The sequence below is a fragment of the Salvelinus sp. IW2-2015 genome, linkage group LG25 (assembly GCF_002910315.2).
Source record: "Salvelinus sp. IW2-2015 linkage group LG25, ASM291031v2, whole genome shotgun sequence".
Taxonomy (NCBI): domain Eukaryota; kingdom Metazoa; phylum Chordata; class Actinopteri; order Salmoniformes; family Salmonidae; genus Salvelinus; species Salvelinus sp. IW2-2015.
Genome location: NC_036865.1, coordinates 16,303,994 through 16,323,605, shown reverse-complemented (window position 1 = coordinate 16,323,605; position 19,612 = coordinate 16,303,994). Strand labels below are relative to the sequence as shown.

The window sequence follows — 19,612 nt, the reverse complement described above, 5'->3', positions numbered from 1 at the left end:
AGATATGGATTGTGAATGTGTGCCATTTGGAGGGTGAATGCGCAAGACAAAATATTGACGTGCCTTTTAAAGGGGTATGGTAGTAGGTGCCAGATGCACCGGTTTGTGTCAAGAACTGCAACACTGCTGGGTTTTTCACACACATCAGTTTCCTGTGTGTTTCAAGAATGGTCCACCACCCAAAGGACATCCAGCCAACTTGACACAACTGTGGGAAGCATTGGAGTCAACATGGGCCAATATCCCTGTGGAACACTTTCAACACCTCCATGCGCCGACGAATTGAGGCTGTTCAGAGGGCAAAAGGGGGGTTGTCAACTCAAATACTAGGAGGATTTTCCTAATGTTTAGTATACTCAGTGTGTATAGAGAAGGAAAAGAGAAGAGAGAAAAAGGAGAGAGAGAGAGAGAGAGAGAGAGAGAGAGAGAGAGAGAGAGAGAGAGAGAGAGAGAGAGAGAGAGAGAGAGAGAGAGAGAGAGAGAGAGAGAGCGAGAGAGAGAGAGAGAGGGAGAGAGAGAGAGAGAGAGAGAGAGAGAGAGAGAGAGAGAGAGGGAACATCAGTCAAAAGTTTGGACACACCTACTCATTCAAGGGTTTTTCTTTATTTTTACTATTTTCTACATTGTATAATATTACTGAAGACATCAAAACTAAGAAATAACACATGTGGAGTCATGTAGTAAACAAATATATTTTAGATTCTTCAAAAAGTAGCCACCTTTTGCCTTGATGACAGCTTTGCACACTCTTGGCATTCCCTCAACCAGTTTTGAAGGAGTTCCCACATATTCTGAGCACTTGTTGGCTGCTTCTCCTTCCCTCTGCAGTCCAACTCATCCCAAACCATCTCAATTGGAGGTTGACTGATTGTGGAAGGCAGGTCATCTGATGCAGCACTCCATCACTCTCCTTCTTGGTCAAATAGTCATTACTCAGTTTGGCCGGCGGCCAGCTCTAGGAAGAGCCTTGGTGGTTCCAAACTTCTTCCATTTAAGAACGATGGAGGCCACTGTATTCTTGGGGACCTTCAATGCTGCAGAAATGTTTTGGTACCCTTCCCCAGATCTGTGCCTCGACACAATCCTGTCTCGGAGCTCTACGGACAATTCCTTCGATCTCATGGCTTGGTTTTTGCTCTGACATGCATTGTCAACTGTGGGACCTTACATAGACAGCTGTGTGCCTTTCCAAATCATGTCCAATCAAATGAATTTACCACAGGTGGACCACAGGTGGACTCATCTCAAGGATGGTCAATGGAAACAGGATGCACCTGAGCTCAATTTCAAGTCTCATAGCAAAGGGTCTGAATACTTATGTAAATAAGGTATTTCTGTTTTTTTTCTGTCTAAAAACCTGTTTTCGCTTTGTCATGTTGAAAATGTAGTGGTAATATTTCATTCAGTACAGAAATGTGCAGGTGGCTTAACTTACCCTGTCCCGCAGCTCAACTTACCCCGTAACTAGGGTAAGTTGTGCCAAGAGACCACTTTTTTTGGACAAGCTATGTTTTCAAAACTGTAATGTTCACATGAATTCTGATTATTTCCAGCGATACATAACATCCTGAAATATACAGTACCAGTCAAAAGTTTGTCTACATTGGAATATTGAAGACATCAAAACTATGACATAACACATACGGAATCATGTAGTAACCAAAAAGTGTTAAATAAATCAAAATATATGTTATATTTGAGATTCTTCTAAGTAGCCACCTTTTGCCTTGATGACAGATTTGCACACTCTTGGCATTCTCTCAACCAGCTTCATGAGGTAGTCACCTGGAATGCATTTCAATTAACAGTTGTGCCTTGTTAAAAGTTCATTTGTGGAATTTATTTAGTTCTTAATGCGTTTGAGCCAATCAGTTGTGTTGTGACAAGGTAACGGTGGTATACACAAGACATCCCTATTTGGTAAAAGACCAAGTCCATAGAACAGCTCAAATAAGGAAAGAGAAATGACAGTCCATCACTTTAAGACATGAAGGTCTGTCAATACGGAACATTTCAAGAACTTTGAAAGTTTCTTTAAGTGCAGTCCAAAAACCATCAGGCGCTGTGATGAAACTGACTTTTATGAGGACTGCCACAGGAAAGGAAGACCCAGTTACCTCTGCTGCAGAGGATACGTTCATTAGAGTTATCTGCACCTGAGATTACAGCCCAAATAAATGCTTCACAGAGTTCAAGTAACAGACACATCTCAACATAAACTGTTCAGAGAAGACTGCGTGAATGAGGCCTTCATGGTCGATTTGCTGCAACAAAAAAAACTACTAAAGGACACCAATAATAATAAGAGACTTGCTTGGGCCAAGAAACACGAGCAATTGACATTAGACCGGTGGAAATCTGTCCTTTGAGATTTTTGGTTCCACAGAGTAGGTGAATGGATGATCTCTGCATGTGTGGTTCCCACCGTGAAGCATGGAGGAGGAGGAGGTGTGATGGTGTGGGGGTGCTTTGCTGGTGACACTGTCAGTGATTTATTTAGAATTCAAGGCATACTTAACCGGTATGGCTCCCACAGCATTCTGCAGCGATACGCCATCCAATCTAGTTTGACCGAGAATGAGAGTGATGGAGTGCTCCATCAGATGACTTGGCCACCACAATCACCCAAACTCAACCCTATTGAGATGGTTTGGGATGAGTTGGACCACGGAGTGAAGGAAAAGCATCCAACAAGTGCTCAACATATGTGGGAACTCCTTCAAGACGTATACTGTATACTGTACGTATACATTTTTATTTATTTTATTTCACCTTTATTTAACCAGGTAGGCAAGTTGAGAATCAAATCAAATGTATTTATATAGCCCTTCTTACATCAGCTGATATCTCAAAGTGCTGTACAGAAACCCAGCCTAAAACCCCAAACAGCAAGCAATGCAGGTTTAGAAGCACGGTGGCTAGGAAAAACTCTCTAGAAAGGCCAAAACCTAGGAAGAAACCTAGAGAGGAACCAGGCTATGAGGGGTGGCCAGTCCTCTTCTAGCTGTGCCGGGTGGAGATTATAACAGAACATGGCYAAGATGTTCAAATGTTCATAAATGACCAGCAAAGTCAAATGATAATAATCACAGTAGTTGTCGAGGGTGCAACAAGTCAGCACATCAGGAGTAAATGTCAGTTGACTTTTCATAGCCGTTCATTAAGAGTATCTCTACCGCTCCTGCTGTCTCTAGAGAGTTGAAAACAGCAGGTCTGGGACAGGTAGCATGTCCGGTGAACAGGTCAGGGTTCCATAGCCGCAGGCAGAACAGTTGAAACTGGAGCAGCAGCACGGCCAGGTGGACTGGGGACAGCAAGGAGGTCATCAATGCCAGGTAGTCCTGAGGCATGGTCCTAGGGCTCAGGTCCTCCGAGAGAGAAAAAGCAAGATAGAGAGAAAGAGAGAATTAGAGAGAGCATACTTAAATTCACACAGGACACCGGATAAGACGGGAGAAGTACTCCAGATATAACAGACTGACCCTAGCCACCTGACACATAAACTACTGCAGCATAAATATGGAGGCTGAGACAGGAGGGGTCAGGAGACACTGTGGCCCCATCCGATGATACCCGGACAGGGCCAAACAGGCAGGATATAACCCCACCCACTTTGCCAAAGCACAGCCCCCACACAACTAGAGGGATATCTTCAACCACCAACTTACCATCTGGAGACAAGGCCGAGTATAGCCCACAAAGATCTCTGCCACGGCACAACCCAAGGGGGGGCGCCAACCCAGACAGGAAGATCATGTCAGTGACTCAACCCATCAAGTGACGCACCCCTCCTAGGGATGGCATGGAAGAGCACCAGTAAGCCAGTGACTCAGCACCTGTAATAAATTTAGAGGCAGAGAATCCCAGTGGAGAGAGGGGAACCGCCCAGGCAGAGACAGCAACGGTGGTTCGTTGCTCCAGAGACTTCCGTTCACCTTCACACTCCTGGGCCAGACTACACTCAATCATATGACCCACTGAAGAGATGAGTCTTCAGTAAAGACTTAAAGGTTGAGACCGAGTCTGCGTATTTCACATGGGTAGGCAGACCATTCCATAAAAATTGAGTTCTATAGGAGAAAGCCCTGCCTCCAGCTGTTTGCTTTGAAATTCTAGGGACAATTAGGAGGCCTGCGTCTTGTGACCGTAGCGTACGTGTAGGTATGTACGGCAGAAACCAAATCGGAAAGATAGGTAGGAGCAAGCCCATGTAATGCTTTGTATGTTAGCAGTAAAACCTTGAAATCAGCCCTTGCCTTAACAGGAAGCCAGTGTAGGGAGGCTAGCACTGGAGTAATATGATACCATTTTTTAGTTCTAGTCAGGATTCTAGCAGCCGTATTTAGCACTAACTGAAGTTTAAATAGTGCTTTATCCGGGTAGCCGGAAAGTAGAGCATTGTAGTCTAACCTAGAAGTAACAAAGCATGGATACATTTTTTTGAGCAGTGTACAACAACACAGAGTTACACATGGAGTAAAACAAACATACATTAAATAATACAGTAGAAAAATAAGTCTATATACAATGTGAGCAAATGAGGTGAGTAAAAGGGAGGTAAAGCAAAAAAGGCCATGGTGGCGAGTAAATACAATATAGCAAGTAAAAACACTGGAATGGTAGATTTGCAGTGGAAGAATGTGCAAAGTAGAAATAGAAATATGGGGTGCAAAAATAGATAAATACAGTCGGGGAAGAGGTCGTTGATTGGGCTAAATTATAGATGGCTTGTACAGGTGCAGTAATCTGTGAGCTGCTCTGACAGCTGGTGCTTAAAGCTAGTGAGGGAGATAAGTGTTTCCAGTTTCAGAGATTTTGTTAGTTCGTTCCAGTCATTGGCAGCAGAGAACTGGAAGGAGAGGTGGCCAAAGGAGGAATTGGCTTTGGGGGTGACCAGAGAGATATACCTGCTGGAGCGCGTGCTACAGGTAGGTGCTGCTATGGTGACCAGCGAGCTGAGATAAGGGGGGACATTACCTAGCAGGGTCTGAGAGAACCTGGAGCCAGTGGGTTTGGYGACGAGTATGAAGCGAGGGCCAGCCAACGGGAGCGTACAGGTCGCAGTGGTGGGTAGTATATGGGGCTTTGGTGACAAAACGGATGGCACTGTGATAGACTGCATCCAATTTATTGAGTAGGGAATTGGAGGCTATTTTGTAAATGACATCGCCGAAGTCGAGGATCGGTAGGATGGTCAGTTTTACGAGGGTATGTTTGGCAGCATGAGTGAAGGATGCTTTGTTGCGAAATAGGAAGCCAATTCTAAATTTAACTTTGGATTGGAGATGTTTGATGTGAGTCTGGAAGGAGAGTTTACAGTCTAACCAGACACCTAGGTACATATACATATACGTATGTATACTCCTTCTTATGTATATACTGTATTGTATTCTATACTACACCATTGACTGTTAAACAGCCATCTCCAGCACATCAGAGGCTGCTGCCTATAGACATAGATTAGGAATCACTGGCCACTTTAAGGAAATTTAACACTCGCCACTTTAATAATGTATCTTGCATTACTCATCTCATATGTGTAAACTGTACTCTATACTATTCTACGGTATCTTAGTCACTTTAATTGTTTGTAAATATTGCATCACTCAATCAATCAATCAATCAATGAAATGTATTTATAAAGCCCTTTTTACATCAGCCAATGTCACAAAGTGTTGTACAGAAATCCAGCCTAAAACCCCAAACAGCAAGCAATGCAGATGTAGAAGCACAGTGGCTAGGAAAAACTTCCTAGAAAGGCCAGAACCTAGGAAGAAACCTAGAGAAGAACCAGGCTCTGAGGAGTGGCCAGTCTGGCTGTGCCGGCTGGAGATTATAACAGAACATGGCTAATCACCCATCTCATTTAAACTCAGCAAAAAAAGAAACAACCCTTTTTCAGGACCCTGTCTTTCAAAGATGATTCGTAAAAATCCAAATAACTTCACAGATCTTCATTGTAAAGGGTTTAAACACTGTTTCCCTTGCTTGTTCAATGAACCATAAACAATTAATGAACATGCACCTGTGGAACGATCGCTAAAACACTAACAGCTTACAGACAGTAGGCAATTAACGTCACAGTTATGAAAACTTAGGACACTAAAGAGGCCTTTCTACTGACTCTGAAAAACACCAAAAGAAAGATGCCCAGGGTCCCTGCTCATCTGCGTGAACGTGGCTTAGACATGCTGCAAGGAGGCATGAGGACTGCAGATGTGGCCAGGGCAATAAATTGCAATGTCCGTACTGTGAGACACCTAAGACAGTGCTACAGGAAGACAGGACGGACAGCTGATCGTCCTCACAGTGGCAGACCATGTGTAACAACACCTGCACAGGATCGGTACATCCGAACATCACACCTGCGGGACAGGTACAGGATGGCAACAACAGCTGCCCGAGTTACACCAGGAACGCACAATCCCTCCATCAGTGCTCAGACTGTCCGCAATAGGCTGAGCGAGGCTGGACTCAGGGCTTGTAGACCTGTTGTAAGGCAGGTCCTCACCCGACATCACCGGCAACAACATCGCCTATGGGCACAAACCCACCGTTGCTGGACCAGACAGGACTGGCAAAAAGTGCTCTTCACTGACGAGTCATGGTTTAGTCTCACCAGGGGTGATGGTCAGATTCGCATTTATCGTCGAAGGAATGAGTGTTACACCGAGGCCTGTTCTCTGGAGCGGGATTGATTTGGAAGTGGAGGGTCCGTCTTGGTCTGGGGCGGTGTGTCACAGCATCATCGGACTGAGCTTGTTGTCGTTGCAGGCAGTCATTGCAATGCCACCAGCCATACTGCTCGTTCTGAGCGTGATTTCCTGCAGGACAGGAATGTCAGTGTTCTACCATTGCCAGCGAAGAGCCCGGATCTCAATCCCATTGAGCACATCTAGGACCTGTTGGATCGGAGGGTGAGGGCTAGGGCCGTTCCCCCAAGAAATGTCTTTGAACTTACGGATGCCTTGGTGGAATAGTGGGGTAACATCTCACAGCAAGAACTGGCAAATCTGGTGCAGTCCATGAGGAGGAGATGCACTGCAGTACTTAATGCAGCTGGTGGCCACACCAGATTTTGACTGTTACTTTTGATTTTGACCCCCCCTTTGTTCAGGGACACATTATTCCATTTCTGTTAGTCACATGTCTGTGGAACTTGTTCAGTTTATGTCTCAGTTGTTGAATCTTGTTATGTTCATACAAATATTTACACATGTTAAGTTTGCTGAAAATAAATGCAGTTGACAGTGAGAGGACGTTTCTTTTTTTGCTGAGTTTATATATACTGTACTCTATACTATGCCACTGTTTCTTAGTCCAATTCCACTCTGACATATATGTATGTATATTCTTAATCTATGTTTTTTGTGGTATATGTTGTGAAACTGTTAGATATTACTTTTTAGATATTACTGCACTGTCAGAGCTAGAAGCACAAGCATTTCGCTACACCCGCAATAACATCTGCTAAACATGTGTATTTGACAAATAAAATTGATTTGATTTGATTGATTTGATATGTGGGAACTCCTTCAAGACTATTGGAAAAGCATTCTTCATGAAACTGGTTGAGAGAATGCCAAGAGTTTGCAAAGCTGTCATCAAGGCAAAGGATGGCTACTTTGAAGAATCTCAAATATAAAATATATTTTTTATTTGTTTCACACTTTTTTGGTTACTACATGATTACATATGTGTTATTTCATAGTTTTGATGTCTACACTATTATTCTACAATGTAGAAAATAGTACAAATAAATAAAAAGCCTTGAATGAGTAGGTGTGTCAACCTTTGACAGGTACTGTATGTAGAGACTGCATGTTTGTTAATATAAAAAAAATGGCTTAACTTGCCCCACTCTCCCCTACAGTTGTGTGCAGAATTACGCCACTGGACACTAACGGGAATTCAACGTAAAAAAAACAACAAAAAAACATGTCGTTTGATTTAAGTTAAAACTTGGGTGAAAAAAAGACAAACATCACAGAAATTCCCTTAAGTTGATGAATTTTTGCAAATCCGATCAGTTTTCAACGTTGATTCAAAATCATCACATTGCATTTTCTAAATGAAATAACATGGAAACAACGTTAATTCAACCCGTTTGTGGTCATTGGGTTCCACTGCAGTCCTGAAACAAAATCCCTAAGGAAAATAATGTTTGTATTGTATGGTATAGGATCCTAACTAATAATTCATTTCCAGGACTTGCAGATAATCAGTACAGATGATAACCAGGTGGTGGCAGCAGTGCAGGATTGGCACCAGAATGACTCCTACAACTTGTACATGTCAGAGGCCCGCGGTCTCTTCTTCACTCTGGCCCTGGAGAACGTAGTGAGCAGTGGGGGACCAGAGGGCAACGTTATGATAGACCTCTATGAGGTATGTAGCAACGGCTTAGTTAGAGTGCCATCCCTGTTTGTATGCACACTACCACTTCTGACAAGAGGTCTCAACCTTTATGGCACAGATGGTACTGGAGTGCCCTTGCCTTGTAACAGCTGGGCATCTTTTTGAAGCATCGATCCCGGCTGTTCCCCCTTATTTCATATGTTAGTAACTTAAGCGAACACATACTGTACATCAATCATGAAGACCTGCCATATCCAAGTATGCAGCGTTATTAGAATATATTAGCATACATTTACTCATACAATATCAGATCGTTATAATCTACATCTATGAAGTGTAGAGTTTTGTTAGCCATTAACTAGCAGGTCCATGCGTAACCAAGATGATCTCATTTTATAAGGTACAGTATGTATCATTGTTACGTTAGCACATTTCCAGGTCTACACACAATAATTCTTGATTCACTTCTACTATATTAACTTCAGCTACTGTAGAACCTGCACCCATATCTGTCTTCACTGACCGCTAGGTATAGCGCTACTGACGACCCTACAAAGCAATGCCTACCCGCACATGTAATCAGCACTGATTACCTTCATCCTGAACTAGCAGTAAAAGCTACTCATGTAATTACGTTAATACAACCATACAGCCTAGATAGCTATCAGCAACGATTACTCTCATTGCTCATTGTCTCCATTAAAACCAGAATACGTGTTGAAGCTCACAGGACCAAACACACTGACTGTGAACCCTTTTTGTAAAGGCACTCTGAATATGTATAGGAAATGGCTTATCCAGTAATGCTACGAAAAGGTCATAGACATTTCTTGATACAGAATGTGTGCACTCTGCATTGAGGAGCAGGATGTACTGGAGTGAGTGCTGTGTGAGTGCAGTGCATGCATCTCCGTTTGTAAATACAAAGAAATAGAAATGTCTTTGGGCTCCGCCATATGTTGTTTTCACTCTGCAGAGACCCACAGATGGTCCAAAGTAGTGCTCCCTGTCAGAAATGCTATCGCGTTCCACCTCAAAACTAAGGCTTCAGCTTTACTTATGTTTGAATCATTTACAGTTGTAGCTTTTGACCCTCAATATTTTTTTCATGTCTCTGTTTCTCACGTGTTCCTAGGTAGCAGGGATAAAAGGGTTGTTCTTGTCAAATAAAGTTGTCGAGAACGAAGTGAAAACATTTATCACTTACAATAAGGGGCGAGACTGGCGTCTTCTACATGCTCCTACCACTGATCTGAGCGGTACCAGACTCTACTGTGTACAGGTGAGTCTGCATTTGCAAGTGAGCAATATCTGAAAACGTGTAACAGTTGTGGTCTATAAACCACCTTATGTCTTTTTGTTTTGGTATTTTTTAGCCCTATTGTTCATTGCACCTGCATCTCCATGTGTCTGACAACCCGTACACGTCTGGAAACATAGTCAGCAAAGAATCAGCTCCAGGAATTATAGTGGCATCAGGTAAGCACTATTTGATAACTTTAGTTTTCTTTTTTTTTAGCAATGCCCACAAGGACCTCTGCTCTCCCTCAGAGGGGTATAGAACAAAGCAGGATCAATTACTTAGCCAGCTAACTTTGATAAACAACCAGAAATAACTATAGATTTTCTTGTTCATTAAGAAAGATAAACTTAGATATGTATTTTAGGTTATTGAGTCAATTTGACCATGCCAATTTCAAGGTTATCTTTCCAATTTTTTAAAATGTATTTCCAAATAATTAGGCAAGTTAACTGGCTAACTCCTTGATCCTGCTTTGTAGTATAGCCCTATGGTTCCCAATTTGCAGTTTTTATACAACTCTTGCACTTTGCTATTTTTCCACTGTTAAAGACCCCTGTTATCTTGCTGGCATTCTGCCTTAAAACCATTTGGTCAGATCTGTTTGCATTGTGAAATTGATCACAGTATGCCTGCACATCTATACTCACAGATGGTTGACAAAAACAGATATTGAAGAAAAGATTGGAATGTCTGAATGTCTCAGTAAATACTCACTTTTCAGGAGAGCTGTAGCCTGATGCAGTGTGTATGCATCTTTATTTTGATTTAATTGTTCATTAAATATTTTGTAATGTGGGATGAGAAAGCATAAAATGAAAGTTCATAATTGTTCAATGTGTTTACACTGTAACTATGCTATACCTTCTACATCAAGGTACCATTGGGCCTGAGCTGACCGCCAATAATGTCAGCATTTTCATCACCTCAGATGCTGGCAACACTTGGAGAGAGGTACTGTGATTGAAAGAGACAGGCGCCACTGAAGTGTGACACAAAATCAAGACGACAGACACATAGAAGAAAAGATCAATCGGCTTATGACTCAATCATTTGGAGGAGGGAGCAATCTCTGAATGAATGATGCATGATATAGATTGACATTACCCTTGATCACACGCCATGGGCAGTTATTATTATTTTCCTATACAGCTTCTTAGGAGCGGTTTTTATTTGATGAGCCCTCTTTAAAAAAATGTATATATGATATGTTGCATGTGCTATGTTGCTGTGTTTCATGTGCTATGTAGCTGTGTTGCATGATATAGTAGAATAGCAGTATAGTCATGAAATATTATGGTATATTACTCATCAAAAGTGTACATGAAGGTTATGTACATCTCTGACCTCTGTGAAAATGTGATGAAATCCTGTCCCTGTTTGTAGGTATTTGAGGAGGAGTATAGCATCCTCTTTCTTAACCAGGGCGGTGCCCTAGTGGCCATTCGACACACACCTCTCCCCATCAGACACATTTGGTATTGTTTCCTTTAACATTCAACTTCGTGCACACTGTTAAATTATCAACATTGATTTACGTTTGTCTATTTAAATGTTTTATGGACTGTATTATGTACAGATGTTGGATCTTAATTTGAGCCAGTTTACTACAGCAGGAAAATAATCCTGCAGCAACATGAAATGTGAATTATTATGTGGATTGTACTGAACTGACATTTTTTGTAGGGATTGATACATTTTCCGTAAGGGAATATCAAGTCAGAAATGTTTAAATGGAAATTACAAACTTCAGAAGCCTTTTTAAACCTCAAATACACTGCATTGCAGAAATGTTCTCCTGCAACAGGGTGATCAAATGAATTACAGTATAATCTATGCACTACAGTATAATTCTATGCACAGTGAGGGATCCACATGTATGAGAGACAACATGTTGTTTCTCCATCCAGGTTGAGTTTTGATGAGGGAAGACACTGGAAGAAATTCAGCTTTACCTCCTCTCCTCTCTATGTAGACGGAGTCTTAGGAGAGCCAGGGGAGGACACCCTCATCATGACGTAAGAATCAAAACAAATGCCATATGGATATAGTATGTATTATGCAATGCACTGAAAGTTTATTGGATGCTTAGAGAAGAAAAAAAGTTTGTTTCTATTTTCTCTTTGTAATCACAAACATCCCTTGTGCCCAGCTCCTTTTTTACTTGCACTTCTACAGTCGTGGCCAAAAGTTTTGAGAATGACGCAAATATACATTTTCACAAAGTCTGCTACCTCAGTTTGTATGATGGCAATTTGCATATACTCCAGAATGTTATGAAGAGTGATCAGATGAATTGCAATTAATTGCAAAGTCCCTCTTTGCCATGCAAATTAACTGAATCCCCAAAAAACATTTCCACTGCATTTCAGCCCTGCCAAAAAAGGACTAGCTGACATCATGTCAGTGATTCTCTCGTTAACACAGGTGTGAGTGTTGACGAGGACAAGGCAGGAGATCACTCTGTCATGCTTATTGAGTTCGAATAACAGACTGGAAGCTTCAAAAGAAGGGTGGTGCATGGAATCATTGTTCTTCCTCTGTCAATCATGGTTACCTGCAAGGAAACACGTGCCGTCATCATTGCTTTGCATAAAAAGGGCTTCACAGGCAAGGATATTGCTGCCAATAAGATTGCACCTATATCAACCATTTATCGGATCATCAAGAACTTCAAGGAGAGCGGTTCAATTGTTGTGAAGAAGGCTTCAAGGCGCCCAAGAAAGTCCAGCAAGCGCCAGGACTGTCTCCTAAAGTTGATTCAGCTGCAGGATCGGGGCACCACCAGTACAGAGCTTGCTCAGGAATGGCAGCAGGCAGGTGTGAATGCATCTGCATGCACAGTGAGGCAAAGACTTTTGGAGGATGGCCTGGTGTCAAGAAGGGCAGCAAAGAAGCCACTTCTCTCCAGGAAAAACATCAGGGACAGACTGATATTCTGCAAAAGGTACAGGGATTGGACTGCTGAGGACTGGGGTAAAGTCAATTTCTCTGATGAATCCCCTTTCCGATTGTTTGGGGCATCCGGAAAAAAGCTTCTCCGGAGAAGACAAGTTGAGCGCTACCATCAGTCCCGTGTCTTGCCAACAGTATAGCATCCTAAGACCATTCATGTGTGGGGTTGCATCTCAGCCAAGGGATTGGGCTCACTCACAATTTTCCTAAGAGCACAGCCATGAATAAAGAATGGTACCAACACATCCTCCGAGAGCAACTTCTCCCAACCATCCAGGAACAGTTTGGTGACGAACAATGCCTTTCCCATTGAGAACTTGTGGTCAATCCTCAAGAGGCGGGTGGACAAACAAAACCCCACAAATTCTGACAACCTCCAAGCATTGATTATGCAAGAATGGGCTGCCATCAGTCAGGATGTGGCCCAGAAGTTAATTGACAGCATGCCAGGGCGGATTGCAGAGGTCTTGAAAAAGAAGGGTCAACACTGCAAATATTGACTCTTTGCATCAACTTCATGTACTTGTCAATAAAAGCCTTTGACACGTATTAAATGCTTGTAATTATACTTCAGTATTCCATAGTAACATCTGACAAAAAATATCTAAAGACACTGAAGCAGCAAACTTTGTGAAAATTAATATTTGTGTCATTCTCCCAACTTTTGGCCATGACTGTATGCTAAAAAATAGTTTTTTGCTAATAACCCTTTTTTCCTCCCTTTTTTCTCATGCCTGACTTTTTGTGTTTAAAGAATATTTGGCCATTTCAGCCATCGTTCTGAATGGCAGCTCGTCAAGATTGACTTCAGGCCCATCTTCAACAGAAGGTGCACCACAGACGACTATCAGACATGGCAGTTACACAATGACGTAAGAGCAACCATTTTGATACATTTATAATGGCTTTGGGGACCTTGGTTCGATGGAATACATCTGCTCAAGCTTATTCTTCTACATGGATACAATGAAGATAAACATGTCCTATCTCACCCAATAGTCTATCTCAAATTTGTCTGAATATTATGGCTATTTTCTGTGTATTAACTTCCAGATAACAAAGTATAAGTTATACACATTTTCATGTACTGTAATGAATTTTTTAACTCCATCAATCAGTGTCTTTCCTTTGAAGCCGTTAAATAAAAAATAAAGTAAATTCTGAAATGTTTTAGTTAATTATTCAAATAATGCATTATTTCTCACAGGGTAAAGTCTGCATCATGGGAGTGAAGAGAATCTTCCAGAATCTGAAGCCCGACGCCAGATGTGTCAAAACCAAAGATCAGTACATCTCCCATATGTCAGACTCCTGTCCATGCACTGAGGCTGACTTTGAGTGGTGAGGAGCCTACTGCCTGCTACTGTCGCTTATTTAACATTCAATTCAATTCACTACAGTCTTTATTAATCCTTTTAGCTGCAATTTAAAAAGGCGCCATTGGAGCACAATAACACAATTGCAGACTGTTTGTAACCATTTATCTCCATTGTGAAGGAGAAGTTTCACAACCTTCATCATACATTTCTGTGATCTGTTGGGTCTGTCCAGGTACATTTTTGTAGTAGGGACACTCCCCATAAGAACGCTCTTCTGGTTTTGCTGGATGGAATCGTGAAAGATCGTTAGGTGCTGCTAGTTGCATGGCTGGGTTGTTCGAGGGTGCAAGCATCAGGTTTATGGGGTTGTCCACATTTCCAGCACCGTTGTTTATCCTTTATCCATTTAACGATCTGTCCTGTGTTGAACTTCCTGAACTCTGGACATGAGTTGAGATTTTGTTATGTGTTGTCACAGTGATGAGAGAATAGCTAGGGTTTGGAAGGGGTCTTGGCTTGAGCAGGCTCCTAGGAGCTTGGATATTCACTGATGTTAAGGATTGAAGCGGCTCTCTCCTTTGGTCTAGTGGAGGCACGTTGGTCATTCTTAACTGTCACATTGGTAGAGGGCCACATCTCTGCTTGATATATGCTTAGCCTTGGACTTCTTCTGGATCCTGGCTGTCAAGTCAGGTAAAGCGTACATTTGGCCTGTCCGACACCGTGGTCAAAACTGTACTCCACAAATTAATCTCGGTAGTCCTGTGGCATCTTGCTCAAGAGCGGGTTGACATGGGAAACAAATCTGAGCTCGTAGCTGTTCTGAGTCACTCTCTCTTCCGCTCTCAAAATGGGGCAACGATGACTTTGAGATGCTGTATAATGAGGCAATTAGCTGTTTCATACCAGGTCGTGGGGCAGGTTGCGGAACCATGCTGGAGCGGGGTGAGTAACCAGTTGCTGGTCCAGGGTACCATGGATAGACAGGGAGAAGTGGAGGTGAGTCAACGTAGGCTCAACTTTCCTCAAGGTTGCTGTCTCGCTGTGCAACCTGTGGTGCCTGTTCTGCCTGTGGGAAAGGCACAAAGGTGTCACAAGGTGTGCGGAGGGACCCGTCAGATAGTGCTGGGGAGGTGCTCCTGGAGGTATCATCATCTTCCTCTTCATCGTTAAGGAAAGATGTGGTGAGCTTGAATAGCTCCAGCTCATTCTCTATTTTATTTATGCTTTCTCCTGTAGCCGCAGATTTTGTTCCCTTTCCTGCTGAGCTTTTCTGGCCTGGGAGTCTAAACCTTCACAATCCATGTCGGCACTGTAATTTTCATCCAGCTGACGCTCCATGAGCTTTATTTTCTCCTCCAACATAGCTGCTTGGAGGTTAGAAAGGCCTGGGAATTGGCTCACCGAGTGGGCACTAGATCTGGAGCTGGGCACACTGCTCTTTGTTAGTATATCTGCTCGACTACTCCATCGTCCTTGTCAGAGCAGTGCCTGTGTTGAGGCTAGGCATTGATCTTGGGGAGCGAGCTATTCAACTGCGTAGTCAGTCAGGTGTATTTTTGTAGGGGTTGATACATTTTTTGTTAGGGTAAATCAAGTCTGAAATGTCAAAGTGTAAATTACAAACTTTAAAAGCCTTTTTAAAAATCAAATACACTACAAGTTTGCATTTCAGTAACAAAAGAGGGATCAAATTAAGATCCTACATCTGTAGATATGTAGATTGTGTAAGAGAGCGTTAGCAGTTCCTCAGTTAATAAAGCTCTATAACCTTGCAGGTTAACGTAAATGTTCAGACGTCTTTGCCATATCATTCAGCCGTGATTATCCAATTAAACTGTGTTTTATCTATACAAGCTCCATATCCATACTGTGTGTCAGGAAAAAATAAACAAGAATGGTATCAATACATGACAGGTTAGAATAAGACACTAATTAGGAATAACAGACAAGATAAACAGTTCCCAATAATACAAATGACTCAAATGAGATACAGATAGCTAGCAAGATGAAGCTAAACAGGGGCATCAGTTGAGTATGGCAGGGTATGGCAGTCGACTCAAGACCAAAAATGTAAAAGGAGGCTTCAAAAAAAGCAGTTTAAATTTGTTCCAATCCCGATCAAAATTCAACGTCTGTTTAGCGTATTGGCTGGCTGGCTTTAGGACCATGCGGAGCATCGCTCAGAGAGAAGCTGCCAGCCTGTGCCTTTCTATTACTTTAAGAAAGCAGTGAGCAGAGACAGTGCAAACAGTATGCTTTGCCGATCAGCCGTTTAGGCAGTGCGCTAATTGTTTTGATTTTGATGTTGACATTTGAACTTGGCCTTAAAGGAAAGGTTCACCCATTTTGAATGTTATATTGTTTTTGTGCATTTCTGAGTGATGTTCTATTGATTCCCTGGGTCATTTCATGTTTTCATGTGTATCTGAGTTATTGGTGTTCAAGCAGGCAAAAATCTGCCCGGTATGACGTAGCACTGTGATAAAGTCGCTCTCACTACACTGGAGGTTAATAGGAATACAACTTTTAGGTCGCGAAAACTTCTATCATAAATGTCAGATTTCAATACTGGCCGATGTCATAACTCGGGAGGTTGTCTTCTCTCGAATGAGCCATTGATCATATTTTTGTGATATTCCTACCTTGAGAATAGTGCAATTTAACAGAGGGTATAGCACATTTTTCCTATTTGTCTGCCTTTTTAGTCCAGGGTGCATTGCATGGTGCCATTGCCTGAGATATTATAGAAAGGAGATAGGAATCCAATGAATTTAGGAACGTATAACGCCCCACCCAGCAGACTGTCGACCAATCACGTTCATGTTGTCCTGCGGTTGCTAAGCTAATCATCAAGCAATCCCTTCTCAAAGACAGTGTACATATAGAGAAACGTGCCTATTTTCCTCAAAAGTACGTAATGTTACGATTCCCAAAGCTATACGATATTACAGATAGCAAGTTATCTCACATCTCAGAAAAGACTTGTAATGTTGTACTTCTTATTGACGAAAGTCTTGCTAATGTTGGGTTTTTGAGCTAGCGCACAATAGACTTGTATTCGCTATTTGAAGGAGAGCACTCCTTGTCCCAGAATCACCCAGAATGAACCGCATGGCCCATTGACATAGCATGGACAACGTTTCCCATCTCCTCAAAAGTATATCTGCCATTGCGAATGTCAGACTCCACTCTGTGAGGCACATCGATCTGCAGGTGGAACATGGTAAGATTGTAGACTCCTAAATTGATTGTGCAGTTTGTTTAGGTGAATTCACAGCTAACTAGCTACTTTACATGCTGATTGTATTTGGTATTATTGTATGTAGCTACATTTGCTAGCTAGCTACCTTCCCGTAAAGTAAATTGAATTATATTTGACAAAAATTGCTATATAATTACTCATGCATATACAGAAATAAATAAAATAATTTAAAATACTACACCAGAGAGCATGATTTGGCCCCAGAGGATCATTAGAAATTTGGGCAGAACGTGCGGCAAATAGCCTATTAAATAGCTTATGAGTAGCAGCTGTCAGTGAAAAGTAGTTAAATAGGCCTATCGCAAAATTTCCAAATGCAATCGTAGGAAAACATTTGTTTAGAAAGTAAATGGCTATTGCTAAAAAGAGAAGACTCTAATTTGTCTCTAGAATTCTCAACACCCAATTGAGCGAACAGTAGCCTATCTTATTGGCACCAGCGGAGAGCATCGGCCATATCCCCGGTGAGTGCTGGCATATTCATTGTCTTTATCATTGGATCAGTACAACTGGTCACTGGGAAGTTTTTTTGGGGACAATAATTTCCTCCTCCAGGCTAGATGGACGTCATATTGTACAATTTGTGTCTCCCCTTTTCTTAGGCCAAGATTAGAAGGTTGTATTCAAGAACATGTTGTTTTTACTGTTTGTCAGTGTCACCAGAGTAGCCTACTAATTTGTGTCGTATTAAAAGAGATGTTGCTTGTGTCTCCAGTCATATTAAGCAGGGTTTCACAACCCTCTCCTCGGGGCCCCCCCAGACATTTCACATTTTTGTTTTAACCTTAAACTGGCACATCTGAATACATTTCGTTAAAGGTTTGATGGTTAGTTGACTAATTGAATTTGGTGTGCCAGTTTAGGATTAAATCAAACATTTGAAACGTCTGGGGGGGCTGAGGAGAGGGTTGGGAAACCCTGATATAAACCCTGATTAGGCCTACTCTGTCACTACGCGCTAACACATTCATTGTTCAAAACGGTCTGTTTTGCTAACAGTGATTGAGTCACATTATTAGCCTAAATTCTGACTAAGCAATCTACTCATCACATTAGGAATAGTAGCCTACCTTACATTAGTCTGCAAATGCGACGATAGATGCATGTAATCCTTTATTATTAAGGTGCAGTTTTATGGTGTCAAAATAGCTTCCCCAAACTTGAAACTCACTTGCCGCCTATTGATGTCAGCATCTGAAGTCAGCCTTTTTGTGACTCGATAGCGTGTATTATGCATCTATTTTATGTTGCGCTGTATGCAGCTTTCCACAAGTAAATTTGTGAATTTATGATGAGGTTGAGCAGTGGTTGACATTGTATATGCCATTCCACAGACCTTTAAACCTAATATTGCCGTGATATAAGTAATGGCTGGGGTCAGTTTTGTTTTCGCTGTTCTCCAAATAGCATTTTAGGTTTTTAAAATGTGTAGAAATGCAGTAAATTAGCTTAAATTTCCAAAGAATGCCATACCCTAGGTTTAGCTGAAATAACGCCACTGACGCTAATCAGCTAATAATGGCAGTAAAAATGTATCTAACAATAGTAACAGAGATGGCATAAAAATGAGCTGCATAAATGCTGTATAATGACGAAAATAGGACCAAATGAATAACAACTTCATCAGTAATCTTTGAGGAACATATGCTGTACTCACCAGAGACAGATTTCTGTCCACAGCAGCAGGTCGCGAGCTGAAGAGTAAACACTGGAAGTTTGTGACTTCCTTCATTACAGTGCCTTCGGAAAGTATTCAGACCCCTTGACTTGTTTCACATTTTGTTAAGTTACAGCCTTATTCTAAAATGGATTAAATAAAATCTACACAAAATACACCATAATGACAAAGCAAAAACATGTTTTTAGAAATGTTAGCAAATTTATTAAACATAAAAAACAGAAATACCTTATTTACATAAGTATTCAGACCCTTTGCTATGAGATTCGAAATTGAGCTCAGGTRCATCCTGTTTCCATTGATCATCCTTGAGATGTTTCTTCAACTTGATTGAAGTCCACCTGTGGTAAATTGAATTGGACATGATTTGGAAAGGCACACACCTGTCTATGTAAGGTCCCACAGTTGACAGTGAATGTCAGAGCAAAAACCAAGCCATGAGGTTGTAGGAATTGTCTGTAGAGTTCCGAGACAGCATTGTGTCAAGGCACAGATCTGGGGAAGGGTACCAAAACATTTCAGCAGCATTGAAGGTCCCCAAGAACGTAGTGGCCTCCATCATTCTTAAATGGAAGAAGTTTGTGTAATATTTGTGTTGTGGAGAAATGACCAGGCAGGAGACGGGAGTACAGTTAGTTTTCGTTTAGTCAAAACCTCTCCTGCTCTACAGTTCTCCCGGGCACACTMGTGCGCATGTGCATTTCCTATTAGGTGTAGTAACGTACACTGTCGTAATA

General features: G+C 41.8%; 1 protein-coding gene across 1 annotated transcript in view; it reads left to right on the top strand.

Annotated features, from left to right (window-relative positions):
• LOC111951581 (VPS10 domain-containing receptor SorCS1-like) overlaps positions 1-19,612 on the top strand; it is a 61,561-nt gene that overhangs the window by 20,476 nt on the left and 21,473 nt on the right. Inside the window, exons 9-16 of the mRNA XM_023969744.2 lie at positions 8,209-8,388; positions 9,494-9,640; positions 9,735-9,837; positions 10,536-10,612; positions 11,045-11,136; positions 11,569-11,676; positions 13,368-13,485; positions 13,821-13,954. Coding sequence (XP_023825512.1) covers positions 8,209-8,388; positions 9,494-9,640; positions 9,735-9,837; positions 10,536-10,612; positions 11,045-11,136; positions 11,569-11,676; positions 13,368-13,485; positions 13,821-13,954 — 959 coding nt within the window. The remainder of the gene's footprint in view (positions 1-8,208; positions 8,389-9,493; positions 9,641-9,734; positions 9,838-10,535; positions 10,613-11,044; positions 11,137-11,568; positions 11,677-13,367; positions 13,486-13,820; positions 13,955-19,612) is intronic.